The sequence below is a fragment of the Ovis aries genome, chromosome 8 (genome assembly GCF_016772045.2).
Source record: "Ovis aries strain OAR_USU_Benz2616 breed Rambouillet chromosome 8, ARS-UI_Ramb_v3.0, whole genome shotgun sequence".
Classification (NCBI taxonomy): Eukaryota; Metazoa; Chordata; class Mammalia; order Artiodactyla; family Bovidae; genus Ovis; species Ovis aries.
In genome coordinates this window covers 73,332,681-73,354,796 of record NC_056061.1, presented here as the reverse complement: position 1 = coordinate 73,354,796, position 22,116 = coordinate 73,332,681, and the positions used below count along the sequence as shown (strand labels likewise).

The 22,116-nt window shown below is 44.0% G+C and overlaps 1 protein-coding gene across 2 annotated transcripts in view; it reads right to left on the bottom strand.

Annotated features, from left to right (window-relative positions):
* UST (uronyl 2-sulfotransferase) overlaps positions 1-22,116 on the bottom strand; it is a 314,331-nt gene that overhangs the window by 77,578 nt on the left and 214,637 nt on the right. For both annotated transcript variants that reach the window (XM_027972539.2, XM_042253586.2), the window contains exon 5: positions 15,836-15,989. In XM_027972539.2, the coding sequence (XP_027828340.1) occupies positions 15,836-15,989 (154 nt within the window). The remainder of the gene's footprint in view (positions 1-15,835; positions 15,990-22,116) is intronic.

Below are 22,116 nucleotides of genomic sequence, written 5' to 3'. Positions count from 1 at the left end.
AAGATATGTGCTCATCAGGAGCCAGGATATCTGACATTCAGGCTTGGAAAGGACAGAGGAAACAAGAGGAGAGTGGTACAAGCCTTGTCACGCAGGCTGTCACATCTGGGGTTTGCTCACGAAGATAAAGGGCATATCCTCACTGTGATACTAGAGCTTCTCTGGCAGCTCAGACGGTAAAGAATATGCCTGCAGCGCAAGAGATCCGGGTTTGGTTCTTGGGTCCGGAAGATCCCCTGGAGAAGGGAATGGTAACCCACTGCAGTATCCTTGCCTAGAGAATTCCATGGACAGAGGAGCCTGGCGGGCTACAGTCCATAGGGTCGTGAGGAGTCGGACCCGGCTGAGCAACTAATAACTTTCACTTTCAATGTATGATATTCGTGATCTGAATTTAATGAGGGGGGCAGCTGGAAATGACAAAGTCAAAGTCTCACGTACGTACTTAAGTCAAAACAATTCAAGTTAGGGGTTTACTTGCTGACTTCAACTTAATTTCCCAAACTGAAAGAGACACAACAATTAATCAGCAAACCTGCTGATCACACAAGGATGAGTGAGCACGGCAGGAGATACAGTGTCACTCAAGTTCCCCACAGTGCTTCTCAAGTTCAAAACTTCAACAAGAAGCATCACCCATCCCAGGGTCCACAGTCAAGGCTCCTCTCAAGGATCCTGGCTTACTTGTTTCCATATTTATATTTAAACGGGTGAATTGGAAACAAAGTACAGGGTCCCAGGCAAAGAGGCCTCACCTTCCTGCTGTCCGGTATGGTCAGGGGCCTTTCAAAAGCATTTCTGGTCCTCTAGTAGCATTCCCACAAGTCAGAAAAGACGGACTGACATGTGGCCTTGTTGACAGAGATGGGCCACACTCAGCCAAAGCTGATCTTAACCTGGCAACATTCAGTTTCACATTTATTCATATCTTAAAGCAAAGTAAAATGTGAACCTGGTACTTCCTTCAGCCTCTACTTGTTTTTCATCGTTCTTTTGTATTGAAACTTGTGAAGGATGAACTCTTTCTGCATTTATTATAACTTATTAAATGTGGTCACGGAGAAGCTGACTGCCAGGAAAACCACACCCATTGGGAAAGAAACAAGATCATATACAGCCCAGAGACCTCTAGAAAGGACTCCAACATTAAATTTACCACAAGTATGAGGCTTTCTTTCACAAATCTGGGTGAAACAGGCTGTTGAGAAGGCAGTCACTCAGGGGTTGCTAAGTTAATAGTGGGATCTAAGTTACATGCAGGCGATGGTGGAGGGTTAAGGAAATATTCTATCTTTTTCCCTTGATTTTTTTTGCCATTAGACATTGAGATTTCTGCTGCTTATATTCTGCCTGATATGAAATCTCCAAAAGTCTGGATCTTTTAAATTATGGCCTAGTAGAAAAAACACAAAAATAAATAAAAGTAGACAATTAATGATTTAATTTTACTTCAATTATTTGGTACCCATAAGAAACTGATGCTTATCACCATTATATTTAACCGTACTCTAGAGACACTAACAAAAACAACTGGATAAGATTTATAAAAATTGAGAAAAAGAAAGAAAACATGATCATTGTTAGCTGGGGATATAATGTTAGCTGGTAAACTGGAAAGAATTTCCTGAAAATCTATCTACCAACAGTAAGAGAACTGAGCAAGTTGGTGGAGTTTAAAATAAAAATAGACTTTAATTAACAGTAATGATAATATGCAAAAGTAGCAACAACAACAAGAAAAATAAAATACCAAGAAATAAACTTAAGAACTGTGCAAGATCTAAATGAAGAGAACTTTAAAGCACTCTCAAGGGATATAACACTCCCTCTCAACGGATTTAACAGATGTTTGAACAAACGGAAAAGGCAAAATATATTCTCACATAATAAGACTCAACATAAAGATGTGAATTCTCCCTATGTTAGTCTAAAACTTAATGTAAACCCGATAAACGATGGTAAGGTTTTCTGAGGATATATGTGGGGAGAAGGGAGCTGAACAAGCTGATTTTAAAGTTTCTATAGACAAATCAACAAAGACAAAAGAGCTAGGACATCTGCGGAAAAGGTTAATGAGAAGCAATTAGACGTTATCAAATAAAATATTTACCATATAATAGTTATTGTATATAGCATTAATTATATTAGTCATATTATTGTATATTATATAATAAGATGTATATTATATAATTACATGCTAGTTTACACACAAGCGCGTGTACACACATACAGTATGAAATTGTGTGTTACTATACTTAAAGACAGAGACCAATGGAACAAAATAAAAAGTCAAAATATTGATCTCTCCTAAAATAAAAATGTATTATATATATTAAACGTGTCACTTTAGGCTAGTGTGAAAAAATGAATTATTATATAAACGTCGTTGAGATAATCTGTTAACCATCTGGGGAAAAAGAGATTTTGAACTGATATGTTACAGTTGATAGCAGGATAAATTTGGGATGGGCCAAAGATTTTAAATTAAACAATAAGAATTACAACTGGAAGACACCATGGATAATTCTTTTAATAGCTTCAAAGAGAAGATCTTTCTAAGTTTAACACACAACTTAGAAGCAGCATTTCGCATTATGTCATTTAATTCCTGGCTCAAGAGGCTTGGTGAGTCCTGCCTTCTATGATGACTTCTCAAGTCCTTTCTGCAGCTTTCAAAACTTTGAATAATTTGACCCTATCCTTCCAATCTTATTGGTTTCCTAAATGAAACAAATGGTAATAAAACCATGCTTCTCACGTCCTGTTTCCAAAACTGGCTCATTCTCACTTCCATTTTTCCTGTGCTATTCATTGGTTAACCTATCCTTTGTCTCTTGGTTTGTGATGCTTTTTTTCATTGAAGTCTTTTTATTGAGATAGTTGTAGATTTACAAGTAGTCATGATGCTTTTTGACTAAATAATTATGATAATACAGCAATATCAATGGCTAACATTATGCCTAGGGAGAAGAAAAACACAAAAGAGTTTTAAGCCAGGGAAGCCTTATATCAGATGTGCACAGTAGACACTGTGACAGTGGGTTGGCAGGTGACCGGGAGCCACGCTGCCCAGCTATGAGGCTACTGAGGAACATGAGAAGGACTTTGTTAATGATGGGGAATGATCTGAGCCAAGTCAAGGGAAGAACTGATAGTCTTAGCAGACTTAGAATCTGCTTAGCAAACTTAGACTCTGCTAAGACTTAGACTCTGTCCTCCACTGTCTCCTGGAATTTGCTGGGATCCCTGTCTGAATTCTAACAACCTTCACCCAAACCCTTGTCTCAGGCTCTGCTTTCAGGAGGATTCCAGGTTAAGTTGGTGGCTAATTGCATGTGGGTTGAGGGGTTTGGGGAGAGAAAGCAGGCAGGGACGACTCCTGAGTTTCTTGAACCCAGAGGGGTATCATTCACTAATAAGAGAATATAAGAGGAGATGGGTTTCTTTGCATGTGGTGGAGGCAGAAAGCAGGGGTGGATGTTCATCTTGCCACGGCTATTCCTATCACAGGGCCTGATGCCTTGTAGGTGTTCAGTATATATTTAAGTTGCACATGCAAGTGGAGAGGAGAGATAAACACTGATGCTCTGCCCACATCTGGATCTGTTATTTAGTGTATACTGAAAGTTGGGCTGGATGTCTGCCAGGTTGCTGTGAAGGGTGCTGAGATTAAAAGAGGAGATCATGTTATACCATCTACGAAAATTACATCTTAGTTAAACATGCAAGATATACACAAATGTGAAACAATTTGAAGGCTTTAGAAGCAATATATATTAGCAAGTAAAATGTACTACTTATATTAGCAAGTAAAAAATAAATATAATTCACACCAAGTAATAATTTCCCGGAGAAATAAAGATTAGCAGTAATCAGGGTTGACTGAGGCTAATCTTATGTTTTGTTTTGGCATTTTTTTTGGCCACGCCAGGTGGCTTGAGGGATCTCAGTTCCCCAACCAGGGTCTGAACCTGCATCACGGTAGTGAAAGTCCAGACATCCTAACCAGGAGGCCACCAGGGAACTCCCTATTATTTTTGTTTAGATCGCTTTTCTTAATCTCACAGGTTTCTACTCTTTAGTAGTGGGTCATATATGGAATGCCATAATCATAGTGAGATTTCATTGTCAACAAAGTTGCCACCACCTCTTATTGAACTTGATAATTTCTTTTATACATCTGCTGGTTTTCTTAACAAGTCTCATCCAAGAGGTTATTTTAAAAACCAGCAGTGAGTGTTTAAAACTCTACAGAGTGGTGAAGGGGCAGTGGTAACATTTAAAAGTCATACTGGTATAACCTTCCTCTTCAGTGCAAAAAAAAAAAAAAAAAGAGTATAGAAACATCTAGCTGAATGTTGATACAATTCCATTGTATTTTTTCCTTGTAATATGAAACACGGAGTTGGAGCCACTTTTTTAAAAGCTTTGTCTTGAAATCAAGCAGGATTTGGTTAAAATTCTTTCATTAATTCAGGAATATCTGCATGGATTTAGGGTCAGAGAAAAAGTGGTCTGTGCCTAGAGGTTGCATGACATTATAGCCAGTGGATCCCCCACCTGGCTCATTCATTCCTGGCTGTCATCCTAGATAATGGAAATGTCATGTGGGATAAAACAAACTTCCTATTATACTCCTGACAAACCAGACATACTGATGCCATTTCTACCTTGCCTGAGACACTGATTAGTCAATCATAAAAGGGAACTAAAGTGGATTGTTACGTGTGCTCTGCAAAACTTATTAAGCCAAGACTATCACAATTTCCAGGCTTGACTATTTATTCTATAACTTTTTCAGGCTTCTCAGTGTTTTAATATTATGAGGTGAGCTGACCTCTCAGTTGCATTTCAGGACATCGGGCATCTATAGTACCATTTCTACTGAAGATGGCCCAGAAGCTCCAAGGCACTTAGCATGCTTTTGTCTTCCCTTCCCTCAGCACCCATTGAGTTGTTTCTTTTTAAGACTATGCTGGTCCTGACTTTACACCGAGTCCCTCGCTTTGGGAGGAGTCTTCCGACACGGTGCCGTATAGTCTGCCATACCCTCTGTTTAGCTTCTATCCTCCTTGCAGTCACAAGTATTTCACCTTGTCCTTCAATTTCCAGCCATTAGAGGGCAAGGCTGCTGCAGCTAACAGATTTGAAGACTTGTTTTGAGAGAGCCTGAGTGAAGCAAGCGTTTCTCCAATTACGCACTATCTAATTCAATTTACATTTTTTAGAAAAACTGCCAGCTATTTCATGTTAATATTGACATTTTCATAAGTACTTGCAATTAGAATTCAAGCTGAGATTCCAATAAATCTCTTAGATGTTTTGCGCTTACTTTTCCTGTCTGTCTTCAGATTTTGCAAACTATTTTTAAGAACACACTTAGAGGTCATTCTGCCTTTGGGGAATTTATGCTGTGTATGTAAAACAGTTTGGTAGGAAAAAATATTACAATTTGGCAAAGCAAATTGAGGACAACTACAAAGGTGTGCCAGGTTCTGAAAAACAAGTATTAGGGTATGAAATTCAAAATTCTAACACTGATAAACTGTCATTAGTTTTTCACTTTATATAAACCTTCACCCCATAACTTCTTTGAGTAGCAAGCTCCCTGGCTGCATTTTAAAGAACAGTGTTTTAAAGAACATTTCTCGACTGCATTTAAAGTGTAGCCCTATTCACCCACATCCTTAAATTTAACATGTATATGTATTTGTACAAACTGGCCTGCATTTGAAGAGTGACACATATCTCTTTAGAAAAAATGGTAATGGATTCCAAATGACTCCACTGACCAAACAAAAAGATGTTCTCATGTTAAATAAAATATTTTGTTCATCAAAGTACTTATTCTCTGTTTTATTGCCTAAAACATGCTTCCTGAAGTGAGATCTTAAATGTATAGTATAATATACTCTTTGGTTTCTATATAATAAATGTTAATTAGTTCAGTTTAAAAGAAAGCCTGATTTAAGACCCATACAGAGTATACATAAATACAACATACCTAACACTATGCCATCAAACTCCTTTAGTGTCGTATATTTGCACATACCAATTAAAAGTCCAACAAATAAAAACATTCCTGAGGGGAAGGTAAATAGAGCTTTTTCTAAATATGTAACGGATACAGAAAGTAAGCTTCTAGAAAATATTCAGGAGGTGCATCTGTCAGTAAAACTAACTTCTGCTAATACAGCCAAGAATGGATGTGCAGTTATTTCTCAGTAATTATTTTTTAGCCTTAGCTACATGTGGCATCACTTCCAGGGTTTTTAAAAAATCCCAGAGCCCAGCCTGCACCCTTGACCGATTAAACCAGAATCTTTGGGAGTGGGACCCAGGCAACAGGAGTTTTAAAAGCCTCCCAGATGATTCCAGAGAGCGGTCAGGCTGAGAGCCACCACCTTCATAAATCTAAGCCACCCGTCCCAGCAAGGGTGCAGGCCTGAGCCCCCAGTGAGGGGGCAGCTGCAGCTGGTGGCTGACTCAGTGAGGGGCGGGGGTCTGGAGCAGATGAGCTCAGCTGACAGGTGGCCAGCGGGATGCACCTGGCTGTGCTCTGGTAGCTTGGGTTTGGTGCTCCTGATGGGAGCTTCCATTGAGCAAGCAGGTCAGGCAAACTTGATTTGGCAGCCTCCTCGGGGACATCTGGTGAATCGCTTCTCAGTCCCAAACCCTAAACTCGAAACCCGCTGCTCCAGCCAAGCTGGGCGGCTGACCACAGAGCAAGCCTCAGGCTCTCGGGCTTTGGCACAAACGCTCCGCTCCTGCAGTCCTCCTGACCCTCACCCCTGCCTGAATCTGAATCTGTCCCCAGATCTTAGCTCCCACCTTGTCTAGGAAGCTTCCCCCAGTGAGCCCAGCTCACTGATTTCTTTCCTCTCCTGAATTCTCAGGCTGGTGTCTGCAGCATTCTTTTCCTAATTAATCATGCCCCAGCCAATGACAGTTCCTCAAGTTTGGGTTTTCTGTTGCCAACCAGGCAGTCAGCAAATGGAAGGACAGTGAAGTGCTCCCCACGGTAAATGCTCCCCATCACCATCCCTGCCCCTACCCTAGAGCTGCTCCTTAGGCATGGTTCTCACTCTGTAAATACTTGCTCCTTGATTGTTTATCTCCCGCTTGATCACTGCAGCAACCTCAGATTAACTGGAGCCCTTCTGTACACTGTATATTGAAGTTAAGTCATTTTTTTCCCAAAATGTACATCTTGGGATCCCATGTAAACATGCTTCCCCACCCCCAAGGCCTGCTTTAAATCCTTTAGAGTCTCCCCAGTCCTCGTGAACAGGCCCTGGGAAGTTCTGTGGGGTCTAACCTCTGCCTGCCCACACTGCAGGATTCAGCTCTTCCCTTTGTCCCTCAGTTCACCCTGCTCTAGCCTCCCTGGTTCTTTCCCTTTGCTCACTTTGTTCCCTTTTGCCGCAGGACCTTTGCATGTGCTGTTCCCGATGTCCAGACTGTTCCTCCTTCTTCTCTTTCCCTTCACATCTTAGTTCAACCACCACTCCTCTGGCCTCTAGACTTGCCAACTATGCCCAGACAGTGGCCCGTTTCTCTGTGTTGTCAAATGTGAGCCAGTTACATTTCACATGAATTTGTGTGGTTTGGGAGTTAACACCTGCCTCCCTTGTAGGACTCTGAGCTCTATGAGGACAGACATGGGGTCTATTTTTGCTCAGCATTTCATTTCCAGTTCTGATTATTATTCTCGTCACACAGAAAGCACTAAATCATTAATAAATGAATGAATGATGAATGAGTGGATGGATGGATGGATGAGTCACTAGTAGAAGTAAAAATAAAACGTATAACTGGCCCCTTGGTTCTGCAGACCAGAGACAGAGAAGCCCTAGCTTTGCGTCACTACGGCAGCCCTAGCTTGGCGTCACTGCACAGTCACCAGTGACCGGGACAAGCCAAGTTTCAAAATGCCTGTCATGCTCACAACCCCTCCACAGTTCCCTCAGTCCCCACAGTCACAGTGACACTGTGGTGGGCAGAATAATAGACCCCAAAGATGTCCACACCTGAATCCCTGGGACCTGTGAATATGGCACCATATACATACAGCAAAAAATGGTTCTGCAGATGTGATTATGGTTACAATCCTTGAGATGGGGAGATGATTCTAGACTGTCTGGATGAGCCCAATGGATTCACAAAAATCCTTAAAAGTGGAGAACCCTTCTCAGCTGGGTTAGAGAACTGAGATAGGAAAAGAAGGGGGAGAAATGTGAACCAACATTTCTGATCTTCCAGTTCTGTAGGTCAGAAGTCTGAACACAGGTCCCACTGGGCTAACCTCAAGGTGTTGGCAAAGCTGATTCCTTTTCGGAGGCTTGAGAGGAAGACTTATTTCCTTGTTCATTTGGGTGGTTGAGAGAAGCCATGTCCTCTGGGTATAGACTGAGACCCCATTGTCTTGCTGCTGGTCAGATGTGTGCTATTCTCATTCTCTAAAGGCATCTTTGCTCTTCAAACTGTGGTCCTCTTCTTCCATCTTTCAAGAAACCGGTGGTGGGTTGAGTCTCAGGGATACTCCAGGTATTGCTAAACCAACAGAGCTCGTCTTTGGTTCTCTAAATACTTGCGATCCCTGCTTTCAACACACCTCTGGAGGAACGGATGTCAGAGACATCTCTCTCCGGAGTAGCACCTTCGTCCTCTGTGTGGCTCAGTGTGTCAGAGCCTGTGGCCCTGTACACCTCTCCTCCCCATCCTCCGGGGTGAGAACGCACCGCTTTGGGGACTTTACAAGCACTTGCCTACACCAGCTTAGATTTCCAAGTAAATAAACATGGGACAAATGGGTGCCAGCAGGCTGGGATCAAAACATGTCTCCAGCTGTTGGGAACACAGAGAAGCAGTATTCCTTAGAAACAGATTCCCAGGAGAAGGGGTCTAGTGGGGCCATCTGAGAGGTTCAGCAGAAGCGGACCTGATGGTTCAGGACACGGCCCAGGGTACCCTGAGCCACAGGAGAACAGCAGCAGCCGCTGGCTCCCCAAAAGAGATAAACATCCCCATTCGCCCTGATTTATAGGAAATGAGTGGTCTCCGGGAGCCACTGACAGAGCCAGGGGTATGAAAGCATTAATTCCAAAATGTGTTTTGGAAAGTTTTAGCTCTCAGGACACTTCTGTGTAGAATGTTCAGTTTATTTTCTTGAGAAGCCTGTGAAACAGACAAGGTAATATGGTCCCATTGTACAGAAGAGAAGAGTAAGGTTTGTGGAGGCTAAATCCATTGGCTTGTCACCCAGCTGGGGCAGCAGAGAACAGAAGCTAAGTAAACCATGTCCTGGGCCGCTTGCTCAGCCTGCAGTCATAGGCCAAATCCAAACTAGATGGAGACAAAGAGCATGACTTTCTTACCTTCGGAGCTTTGGAAAATACATATATTTACTGAACTACGTAAAAAGCAGATGATCCAAATCCCTTATTCGTTTTCTTCCTTTAAGAAGAATGATGCTTGAGGGATGAAGGGACAGCCTGAGGTTTCATTCCCAGGACAGCCTCAGCCAGTCAGGACTGAGTGGAAATTTCCAGAATCGAGTATTTCATAGATACATTTCCAAAGCTAAGGGTGCTCAGAGTCCAAAGCTTTCAAGCGGATTAAAACACATAGCTTTCTGAAAACCTTTGCTGATGCTGGCCCGTGTTCAGGCTTCTCCAGAATCCAACATGATTCACTGAATTCTTTATGAATTAAGAAGCTGTAAATTACACATCTTTTCTTTTAAACATGCATTACTTTCCACGCTTTACAGCCAAGACGAATAAACAGCATCACAGAGGCAGTTCTCTCCCTGGGAAAATGCCTTTCCCTCTTTCTGCTCTACAAATGGCGGATCACCTAGGGAACGGTCATCTGGTGAAGTTGCAGGAATTTGGGTAAAGAGTTCAATTGGACATTTTTGTTATTGTTGTCTGAAAATGCCAAGTGGTATCTCTGCAGAAGTGTTCACCATGAACCTTTCTCAGGCCAGGTTTTAGGCAAACAACAAGCAAAAAAAAAAAAAAAAAAAATCACACACGTATAACTAACAGAGTGGAAATGGCAGCTGTTTTCAGGGAAATTTGGGGACTGGAGAAGGGAGTGGCTTCTAGGGAACAAGACGCTCTCCCTCGCTTGTAAATCACAACAGTTGCTCTTCATTAGCAGACATTCATTCTCCTTAACTGCATTCTGGGTGCCAGGTATGTCCTTGCCCTGGAAATAAAGCAGCCTGGACTCCGGCTGGACAAAAGTCTTAAGCCCTGGCACGTGTCCACGTGCGCCTGCACTCAGATCCGCCCGCCCCACCTCCCGAGCCTAAAACCAAGAAAGGATGCAGCCACCTCTGCAATGGTGAGCCGAGTGCCTGGCTCCAGAGAGAGGGAAACGAGCCCCAGAGAACTGCCTTTTCATAGCATGGCTGCTATACGCTGAATTTTACCCATTCTAGCAATAATTTATTGTAAAATCATTTTCTGATAAATAAGTGAAGATTTTTTGGAGAGAAGTAGAAGCTTTTAGGAAATCTGTTTTCAGAAAATATGGGAAATAGCTCTAAGATGCTTGAGTATTTGAAAAAAAAATTGTCATAACAGCTATGTCTTTGTAAAGATGCATCAGATGAAATGATTTTGCTCAAAAACCATGGAACTTGGCCCACTCCTCTTCTCGTTTTACCATCCAGGAAGTAAAACATAAGGTCCAAGTGATCCAACAAGACAGTATGGAGTCAGGAGGCCTGGCTTCTATGCTGGGCTGGACCCCTAACCCATCACTAGACCCAGGCCCCATTCTTGCATCCAAGAGAAGAGAGGCTCCTCATGACTGACCTTCAGGAACCCTACAATCCCTGTTCCTATTTCCAGTTTCTTCCCAACCACCTGGCATCACAGATGATAATATTTCAGCCCCCAAACCCCACCCTCTCTCAGCTGTATGCTAAGCAGCTCTGCAAGGCCCACAGCCAGGAGCAGAACTGCCTTATTTTTGGCAACTGGATAAAACAAAGGGCTTTGGAGCCCTGGGGTCTGGAATCAAGTGGGGACACCAGTGGACCCGTCTCAGGCCAGCGCCCGTGACTCTGTGTGTGAGTAGCAAGAGGCCTTGCTGCTCGGTCCCCAAGGGGGTGGTCGCCCTGCCTGCCCACTTGGGCTCGCCTGCCTCCCCTCTTGGGCCCTCACCCCCAGGCAGGGCCTCACTGAGGGGACCTGGTCTCTTCACAGCTGCCCTGCACCCCAGCGAGACACAAACAACACCCTCTTTTGAGTGAAACAACTGACCACCCAGGCTTGCCAAAATGAGGACAGGCTCTGAAAGGGGACAGTTTTATTCCAAGTGTCTAATGGGATCGAGGAGAGGGAATAAAAAGTTTCAGCTATTAAAAAAAAAAAAGGCAATACACTGGCTTCTTCCAAATAAACAAACCATCCTTTGAACAAGAGAACAGTCTCCTAACAGGGTCAGACGGGAGCTGGATCTGAAGGAGTCACGTGTCTCTGGGGCCCTCCTTGCTCTTTGCTCCCCGATTCTCCCTCCGCTGTTTGGGGGGAGCTCAGGGCTCTCCTGCTGGGGCCTGGCCAAGGAATGAGCCAAGCTCATCTGACATGGGCCCTTCTCAGGACACAGTGATTTACGTGTGGAATGGGGGCCCCTGTGAATCTCTGAGGGTAGAATTCCAGGCAGGGAATTTCCCCAGAATCTCTCATATCATAAAGGCTCTCCAAAAATGCAAGACTTGTCTCCATTACCAGTTTTCAACATTTTACTGGCTTTTAAAAAAAAGCTGAAGCTCCAATACTTTGGCCACCTGATGTAAAGAGCTGACTCATTGGAAAAGATCCTGATGCTGGGAAACATTGAAGGCAGGGGGAGAAGCGGGCAACAGGGAATGACATGGTTGGATGGCATCACTGACTCAATGGACATGAGTTTGAGAAAACTCCAGGAGATAGTGACAGACAGGGAAGCCTGGTGTGCTGCAGTCCATGGGGTCACAAAGAGTCAGACACAACTTAGCAACTGAACAACAACAGCTAATTCAGCCACTCTTCTGAATTCCAGGGACAGAGATGGAACTCTGATCTTATCTTGTTCTCAAAGACCTTGCTGGCCACTGGGAGGAGAGGACAAATGTGAAGACATTATATCACTCAGAGAAATGATATAGGCAGCCAGCAGTTGGTGGGAGCACTGAAGAATATTGGAACATCCACGTACAGTTGGGTAGGTTGTGCACTGCACAACTTTAAGGTCTCTCTCTCTCTCTCTCTCTCTCTCTCTCTCTCTCCCCCCCACAGACCCTATTTTCAATCAAATGCCCTGGAAAGTTTCCGTGTAAAGAGGCTTGTGAGACTTCAGAACAAGAACCAAGGCTTCAGACAGATATAAGTCTAGAGCAGGAGGGAGGAGTCTGGACCCCCAGAAAAAAGGGAGAGAATTGCTGAGGGTATCTGTGGGCTTGTGAGGTGATGCATCCCCTGCTGGGAGGCAGGCTCAGCTTTCTAGAGGAGATTCAGGAGGAAGAATCACTGATTAAGATGTGTACAGTTTGTGACAGGGCTTAATCTCCAAAATATACAAACACTTCATACAACTCAACAACAGAAAAACAAATTGAAAAATGAGCAGAAGACCTAAACAGACATTTCTCCACGGAAAAAATACAAAAGGCCACTAGGAACATGATAAGATGCACAATGTTAATAATTACTGGGGGTGGTGGTTTAGATGCTAAGTTGAGTCTGGCTCTTTATGATCCCATGGACTATAGTCCGCCAGGCTCCTCTCTCCATGGGATTTGCCAGGAAAGAACACTGGAGCGGGTTGCCATTTCCTTCTCCAAGAGATCTTCCCAACCCAGGGGTCAAAACCAGGTCTCCTGCATTGCAGGTGGATTCTTTACTGACTGACCCACTAAGGAATCGCTAATTATTAGAGAATTGCAAATCAAAACTACAATGAGGTACCACGTCACATCCGTCAGAATGGCCATCATTAAAAAGTCTACAAATCACAGATGCTGGAGAGGGTGTTGGAGAAAAAGGAACCGTTCTAGTGTTGGTGGGAATGTTGGTTGGTAAGTTAGTGCATCCACAGTGGAAAACACCATGGAGGTTCCTCAGAAAACTAAAAATAGTATTACCATATGATTCAGCAATCCCACTCCTGAGCATATATCCAGACAAAACTGTAATCCCCTATGTTCATAGCAGCACTATTCACAACAGCCAAAACATGGATACAACCTGAATGTCCATCGACAGAGAAATGGACAAAGAAGACATGGTACACGTAGACAAGAGTACTGCTGCTGCTGCTAAGTCGCTTCAGTCATGTTCGACTCTGTGCGACCCCATGGACGGCAGCCCACCAGGCTCCTCCATCCATGGGATTTTCCAGGCAAGAGTACTGGAGTGGGGTGCCATTGCCTTCCTCAGACAAGAGTACTCCTCAGCCATAAAAAGAATGAAATAAAGCCATTTGCTGCAACATGGATAGAACTAGAGATGATCAAACCAAGTGAAGTCAGGAAGGGAAAGACAAATACCATATGATAACCACTTCTGTGTTATTTAACATTTGACACAAATGAACATATCTGTGAAAGAGACACAGACTCACAGACATAGAGAACAAACTTGTAGTTGCCAAAAGGGAAGGAGGTGGGGGAGGATGGAATGGGAGGTTAGCGGATGTAAGCTATTCTATATAGAGAGGATAAACAACAAGGTCCTACTGTATGGTACAGAGAACTATATTCAGTATCCAATGATAAGCCACAGGGGAAAAGAGTATCAAAAAAGAATGTATATATATATATATATGTGTGCGTAATGAATCACTTTGCTATACAGCAGAAACTAACACAACATTGTAAATCAACTATCCTTCAAAAAAAAAAAGGTGTGTATGATTGGGGGGTATTCATTTTATTTCTCAATTCAAAGTTATTACAGCAACTCACAGGGCCTTATATGGTGCGTGGTCTCCAAGACTTACCTCTGCAAGTTCACCTCCTGCCACCTCCTTGCCCCCACCCCTCACTCTATACCAGTCATCCCCTTTTCCCTCCTGGTTTCTGAATGACACGCACAAGTGCCCACATCAGGCTTTCGCTCCAGTTCCCCTCTCTATGTCAGATCCAATGCCTTCCCTGGTCTGCTTATTAACATTGCAGCTGGTCCCCTGCCCACCACTACCCCCTGCCCACATGACAGATCCCTGGGACTGCCCCTTCACTTTCCCTGATCACTTTTCACCATCTGGTAGACTACGAATTTACTTATTACCTACATTAATATTTGAAGAGTAAGATTCATAAAACTTGTTTTCAAATCTTTGGTTTTTTTTTGGCATCCTCTGCTGTAACTTGGTTCTCACTAGTATCGGATCGAACCAAAACTTTGAACAGAAACTTTGCAAGATATTTTGATTACATGGAATATGCTCTATGTTTTCATAAAACATAACAGGTGAATCGGGTCCAATACAAACAATAAAGACATTATTCCTCTAGTAAGTGGTTCTATACTCTGAATATGTACTTGTCATTATAAAAAATACGTGCTTGTCATAACAAAAAATACAGAGCCATATTCATAACATATAAAGGAAGAGATAAGAGTTTTTGCCATCATAATGGAAAGAGAAAAAAAGTAAAAGGCGCTTTAAAAATATTACATCAGAATACGTCCCTGAAGCATTAGGTAGTTGAACAAATGCTGAATGGCCAGTAAAAAGCCTTTGTTTCTAGTCTTGGCCCATCTATAACTAGCTGTGTAGCACTGGATAAGATACTTCTGTGCATCTCAATTTTCTCAACTCTAACTGCGGATTTTAAGACATGAAAGTGATATTGTTGAAAAATGCTCCATCCTCCAAATGCATACTGTTATTATGCTTTTTTAAAATCAAATGAGGAAAGAGAACTTGTGCTGGAACTGTAACTAACACTACTCTTCTTTAGCTGAAGGATGCTTCTGTGCACACAGCAGTGGTGGGCATGGGCTCTGTGTTGCATGCCAGCAGTGGAGGCAGATTTGCACTGAGCCTTTCATACATTCTTCTCTCTCTTCTGGGCCTGAAAGCCCAGGATGGTCTGGGTGAAACCAACAGGCTCCTGCAGACACAGAGGCCAGGGTCTCAGCCTCTTTAACACCAGGCTCTAAGCCCTCAGCAAGCGTTTGTCAATCTAGGTCACAAACTAGTGGGAAACACATCTTTTATTCTGGAGCTGACAATAAGATGCACTACTTTCATCTGTTACCAACTTCGAGCTGTGGAAGCAACTCTTGGGATCAAGATCAACATCCCTGTGACGTTGAGGGTCCCAAAATAAGGTCTGGAAAAGCCAACAGATTTCACTGGGATGCCTGATTCTGGTGCGCTGTGGTGGAAAGAACCTTGGACTTGGAGTAAGAGGACCTGGAAAGAGTCAGTCATGGTTGTGTTCACATTTTTTTTGGAATCTTAGGGTCCTCCTCTCAAAGTACCCCTCCCTCATGGGGCTATCGTGGAAATTGAAAGGGATGAGGTGTGAGTAAGCACTTTGTGACCTTTTAAGAGAAATTCCCAAATGCACCAAAACAATAGTGCTGGTCAGGATTCCCTGGGAAAAACGGTTTTTTCTCCAGGACCTGAAATCAACACTAAAGGAAAACAGGAAAACAAGGTTAGAAAGTCATCTGAGAAAATGTTTGTTTGGATCTGAATGATCTGGAAAATTAATTTTTCACTGGCAAAAGGTTGCTTCCTGAAGCGGTGCCCTCATCACATGGAGCCCAAGGACCAGATGGCCCTGAGGCGGGGGCTACATATCTGAGGTGACAGGACTCACCAGGTAGCGCTCCTCCTGCCTCATGCTGGGGGTGCGAATCATGTGATTCTGTTCTCCTCGCCAGTCTCCAAACCGACGGAAAAAATAGTTAGATAAAAACCGGTTGACAGGATCTCTGATGATGTTGATGTAGACAGGCTGGTCTCCTCCAAACCTAAGATGCACACAAACATGGAGCTGGTTACAAACCATCCTTTCTGGAGGAAAATCAAGCCCACGTACACACTGGTTCCCCTCTAGGTAAACACATCATCACCAGAGGACCTCGTCTGCTCAGTCGCTAACTCGTGTCCAGCTCTTTGCAACCCCATGAACTGCAGCCCGCCAGGGTCCTCTGTCCATGGGATTCTCTGGGCAAGAATACTGGAATGGGTTGCCATTTCCTCCTCCAGGGGATCTTCCTGACACAGGGATTGAACCAGCATCCCTGCACTGGCCAGCGGATTCTTTACCACTGCGCCACCAGTGAACAATCAAACCAGCAGGCAGTGTTTCCTGGTGGAAACTCTTATTATCCTGCAGGATATTCCAGGAACTTACTGAGAGGCTGTGAAGACTGTTTGGGAGTCAGCACTGCACAAAATGCAGGAATTGTCACCGTGAAGGTATAGATATGATCTCGTTTTCTCACAAGGCTAGAGGTCCCCAGGGAGGGGCCCCACTGAACTGGGTTTTGTATCTATTAACAGTGTCTGGAAGAGACCCATTGACCCTCATGGAATGTTTTGACTGCCTGGTAAATTCTGAACGCCTCACTGGAGGATATGGTACTTATTCTACATTCTAATTAGAACAGTCTCAGGTTAGGGGCTCTGCAGGAAGTGGAGAATAACAGCCAAGATGTATTAAATGCTCCCTGTTTACCTTGTTGTAAATATTTTGTAACCAACTCACTGAAGCCTCATAACACTTATGTGTGTGTGCTAAGTCACTTCAGTTGTGTCCAGCTCTTTGTGACCTTATGGACTGTAGCCCACCAGGCTCTTCTGTCCATGGGGTTCTCCAGGCAAGCATACTGGAGTGGGTTGTTGTGCCCTCCTCCAAGGGGATCTTCTTGACCTGACCCAGGGATCGCATCTCTTATGTCTCCTGCATTGGCAGGTTGGTTGTTTTTTTTTTTTTTTTTTTACCACTGTCGATACCTGGGAAGCCCCCACAAAACCTCAGTGGAGTAGAAATCGTAATTATCCCCATTTATACTGGGGAAACAGAGGCAGGGAGTGCTTAAATTGTGGCTGAGCCAGGATATGAACCCAGGCAGTCTGGCTCCAGAATCTGTGCTCTGAACCGTGGAAAGAAGATTCCAGAGCTGAGGCAAGTAACAATGTAAGCAATAACGTGAACACAACAAAAATCAATACAATTTTCCTCAAATGATGGCGAGGGATTTCAGATAAAAATAAAGCCAGTGTCTAGGTGTTGCATTTTAATTCCTTCCACAAAGGGATTAGACAAATGCACTGAAAGCTGGTCTAAGAGCGAGGCCTTCCCCAGGCAAAAGGATCAGGTTGGCTAAATTTGTCTTAAAAATTCCTCCCCCTTCTCTTTGAACTGCCTGGAAGCAATGACCCTGAAGAGCCTGGGAGACCACTCGGAGCTCTGGGCAGAGGTCTCGCTCTGGGGACCTCCTGAGGGGCCCACAGGCTTCTCTCACCCCATGACCTTCTGATGAGGACACCCAGACATTCTGTCAAGGGTCAGAAAGAGCTCAGAGAAAACAAACTGGCGTGACCCTGCTCCCACCTTTCCAGCTGGCAGACTCTTCACCTTTCAAAACGCAGCCCAGAATCACCACCACATCCTTCCCCAGTGAACTCCCATACTCGTGTCAGTCCCTTCCTCCTCTGGCTCCAAGTGCTCTTTCCAGCACTGTGTGTCCGGGTCTGCCTCTCCCATCAGACTTGTGACTCCAGAAGCCAGGAACAACGTCCTTAGACACAGCATGGTACACAGTAGGCGCTCAACCAATGAAGACACAAAAACCAGGGTGGATGTGTCTCAGTTCATGAATTTCAGCCACTATTACAGTGGTCTGGCAGCGCTAGAGGTGAAGAACTCGTCTACCAGTGCAGGAGACATAAGAGATGCTGGTTCAATCCCCGGATCGGGAAGATCCCCCAGAGGAGGGCATGACAACCCACTTCTGTATTCTTGCCTAGAGAATCCCACGGACAGAGAAGCCTGGTGGGCTATGGTCCATGGAGTTGCAGAGTCGGACACGACTGAAGAGACTTAGCACATGCACGTGGTAAAGGAAAGTAGATATAATGAGTCACGGATCCTATTTATTTTGTGTATTAATTTAGAGAATGCTGTTCTCTTTGTGTGTGTGTGTGTGTGTGTGTGTGTGTGTGTGTGTGCTTGCATTTTCAAAGAAAATCTTCACAGAGAAGAATCCAGAGTCACGCGAAGGAATGACTCTGATGGTGTGATTTCAGGCACAGGCGTATGAATGCCATTCCAGACACTGGAAAACAGTGCTCAGGAGCAGAGTTAGCCAGGCCAACACAACTCTTGTCAGCTTCCAGACGTACACAAGGTGACATTCACACAGCTGCATGAACAACTAACTAGTTCCAGAAGTCGGCTCTGCCAACCTCAGATAACCACAAGCACCCTGGATGCATCAGTCTCTTCTTAATTAAACTGGGCTTCATATCCATGATAGAGAGTAACCAGAGTAGTAGGGTTAGGGATTAGAAAGACAAAGCATGCAGATGGTGAATGCAATTCAACCCTCAAACTGCAATGTGCTTTTAAAAACCTCAACTGTACTTCCTTGGTCTTGTAAAGAATGACTATATTAATTAGCATAAAAGCTGGGTCCTACGATTCCACGCAGGGCGGCCCACTAAAGGGTTCATAGGGTCACAAAGAGTCAGACAGACTGAAGTGACTTAGCACGCATGCATGTCCTCCTACAACAGTAGTTTTATGACTGCAAACAGCTTTTGAAAGTATATATATATATATATATATATTTGAAAGTATATATATATATATATATATTTTAGTTGTGGTAAAATACACAGGCAAAATTTACCTTCTCCACTACTTGTAAGGGTGCATTTCAGTGGCATTAAGTACATTTACACTGTAGAGCAACCATCCCCAGAACCCATCACCCATCTCCAGAGCTTTCTCATCAGCCCAAACTGAAATTCTGTGCCCATTAAATAATAAATCCCGTCTCCCTGCTTCCTCCTCACCCCTGGCAAGTTCCATTCTACTGAAAGTATATCTTCTTTTTCATCTGTGACCTAAAAGTAGAGGTTAGTCCTTGGGACTTCCCTCCTTGTCCAGTGGTTAAGAATCACCTTCCAATGCAGGGGATGTGGGTTCAATCCCTGCTCAGGGAACTAAGATCCCACGTGCCACAGGGTAACTAGGCTTAAGCTCTGTAACTAGCGAAAGCCCATGTGCTGAAGATCCAGCACAGCCAAAAAAAAAAAAAAAGTAGAGGTTATTCCTGGGCTGTTAACTTCATCAAAAAATGAAGAGTATCGGAGGCTAGTGGCCCAGGCTTTGATCCCTGTCGGTGAGTGACTAAGGAGACGCTTTAAAGTGAAAGAAAGGCCATCATGGAAAATGTTGTAGCTGTTTGGGGGGCAGGGTGAGGGGCTGCCTGCGGGAGGAGGAGGGGGAGGTGGTTAGTTAATGGCCCTTTGCGGGAACAAGTGGAAGGGTCTCCCTCCATCCTCACAGCCTCATTCAGTGGACACTGCGGTCCTTGGTGCCCATGACAGAACCTGCCATCATACCATGCAAGCAGGGGCTGAGCCACTCACGCTCCGAGAGTGTCCTGAGGTAAGAGGGGCGGGAGCTTCCGGCAAGTCGTCGGGGGTGGAGACAAGTGGGTGGGGGTGGGGCACCTGACGTCAGCTTCCTGCTGGGAAAGGAAAGCCGACCTGAGAGGCCGGAAGCAAGGCGATGAGGAGGAGGAAGGCCCTTCGAGGGGGGCCGTGAGGTGAGCTCAGGGCAAGTCCAGATTATACGAGTCCTTGATGGGCCCACAGAGTCCACTCACTGTGGAGGGAGAAGAGAAAAGGGGGACAGCGCCGTTTTCATAAGATGAGCCCGGCCTTGTCTACACAGGATAAACTCACAGAACACTCTCATTCTGAAAATCGAACTTTCAGGCTATGTTTAGGTGGGTAAAGACAGCATTCAGTAAATGCTGACATGGCTTCTGTCTGATGCCCTCTTCAAAGCTGGAGGCATCTGTCACCATTACAAAAGATTTGCAGGACACAAAAGGGATGACTTTGCTAATGAGAATGAAAACAGTCAACATTTAGAAATAAAATGTGGAAACCCATTTGAATTATGGAATGAGCAAGATCAGATTTGTTTTGTTAAATGATGCCATGAGGGAACAGACTTTGTTCACACTGGTAACCAGGACCCCCCTTGAAGGGAAGAACGTGTCCAAAACTCACATGGTGTCCTTGGACGCACCCTGCCTGCTTCTCTAGCGATGGATTGATTTTTAAATGTTTTGCTTTCTCAAGTTAGTGCTGGCGTTGGAGCCACCATCAGAGACAAACGAGGAAAGAGAAATGGATGCAAAGAAGGGTGAGGGGGTCATGGGTGAGAAAGGAAGAGACAAAACACAGGGTTAAGAGAAGTGGTAGTTTGAGGTCAGATAATCTCACCACTCACTCTATTTTCATAGCATTGCACTCTGACACAAGCCTTCACAGTGTTTTCCATGCAAGAACCAAGTTGAGGGTCAAGAGAAACTGTAGATTGGAAAAAGAATTACTTCCCTCATCAGAAAAAAAAAATCTTACAAAACAAATGAAATATATGGGCAGGAGCAGGGAAGATGAATTGTCTGTCACAGTCTTGATCTAAGACATACTTGAAGAGATGGTCTTGGGAAGTTGAACTTTTGCAAAAATTCTATTTCTATAGTTGACTTTGACAACTGTGAACAGGCTCATGAAACAAGAGTACACAAATATTAAGTGATGTACTTAAAACATTGCAACAAAATAGCATCTTTTAGGCCAAAGTAATTTCGATTCAGTTCTCTAGGTAGACCAGGTGAAAAACATTTGTCTGGCTTCAACTTTCAGATGGCTCAAAAACTGCAAGAGTGGTGAAAATCTTCAGGAATACAAACCGATCTGAGGTTTCTGCTGACATTGTAGTGTTTATCTCCTCTGGCAGGAAGTCTTCCCTGAGGCAACTACAAAAGTACCAGTTTGGTCTGATAGTATTGTTTTCCACAGTTGAATTGATAAAAATGGGTATGGTGAGCCTGTTCCATCTAGGTGCCAGGAAGCTCAGCAGTAAAGAATCCACTTGCCAATGCAGGAGATGCCAGAGACTTGAGTTCAGTCCCTGAGCTGGGAAGGTCCCCTGGGGAGGAAATGGCAACCCGCTCCAGTATTCTGGCATGGGAAATCCCATAGACAGAGGAGCCTGGTGGGCTATAGTCCAAGGGGTCACAAAGAGTCGGACACGACAGCGCATGCACCTTTACCTTTATTTTAGGTCTAAAAAAGGGCGGAAAAGATGGAACAGGACAAGATGCCTAGACAATGAATAAATGAAATTTATTGAATTGTCAGAAACTCGCAGGATAGCATTTTACAGCACTCAGAGTATCTAACTTCCAAGATAAGAATACCATATTTACTGGAAAAGAAGAACTAGGGGGAGATTCATTTTGGTATAATGCCATACACTTCAGGAGTTCAGAACACAGGAGTACAAAAGAAAGTGTTGGGAACAAGGTTAGACTTTCATTCTTACATTCTGCTCCCCCGCAAGTGTTTTGCTGCATGTCAACAATGTAAGGAAGATTAGAAATAAAACATCAAAAACAATATTAGGTTGCAGCATCAATTCTTCTCTTAATTGCAGCCATTAAATTAAAAGATGCTTAGTCCTTGGAAGGAAAGTTATGACCAACCTAGACAGCATATTCAAAAGCAGAGACATTACTTTGCCAACAAAGGTTCGTCTGGTCAAGGCTATGGTTTTTCCAGTAGTCAAGTACAGATGTGAGAGTTGGACTGTGAAGAAGGCTGAGTGCCAAAGAATTGATGCGTTTGAACTGTGGTGTTGGAGAAGACTCTTGAGGGTCCCTTGGACTGCAAGGAGATCCAACCAGTCCATTCTGAAGGAGATCAGTCCTGGGTATTCTTTGGAAGGAGTGATGCTAAAGCTGAAACTCCAGTACTTTGTCCACCTCATGTGAAGAGTTGACTCACTGGAAAAGACTCTGATGCTGGGAGGGATTGGGGGCAGGAAGAGAAGGGGACAACAGA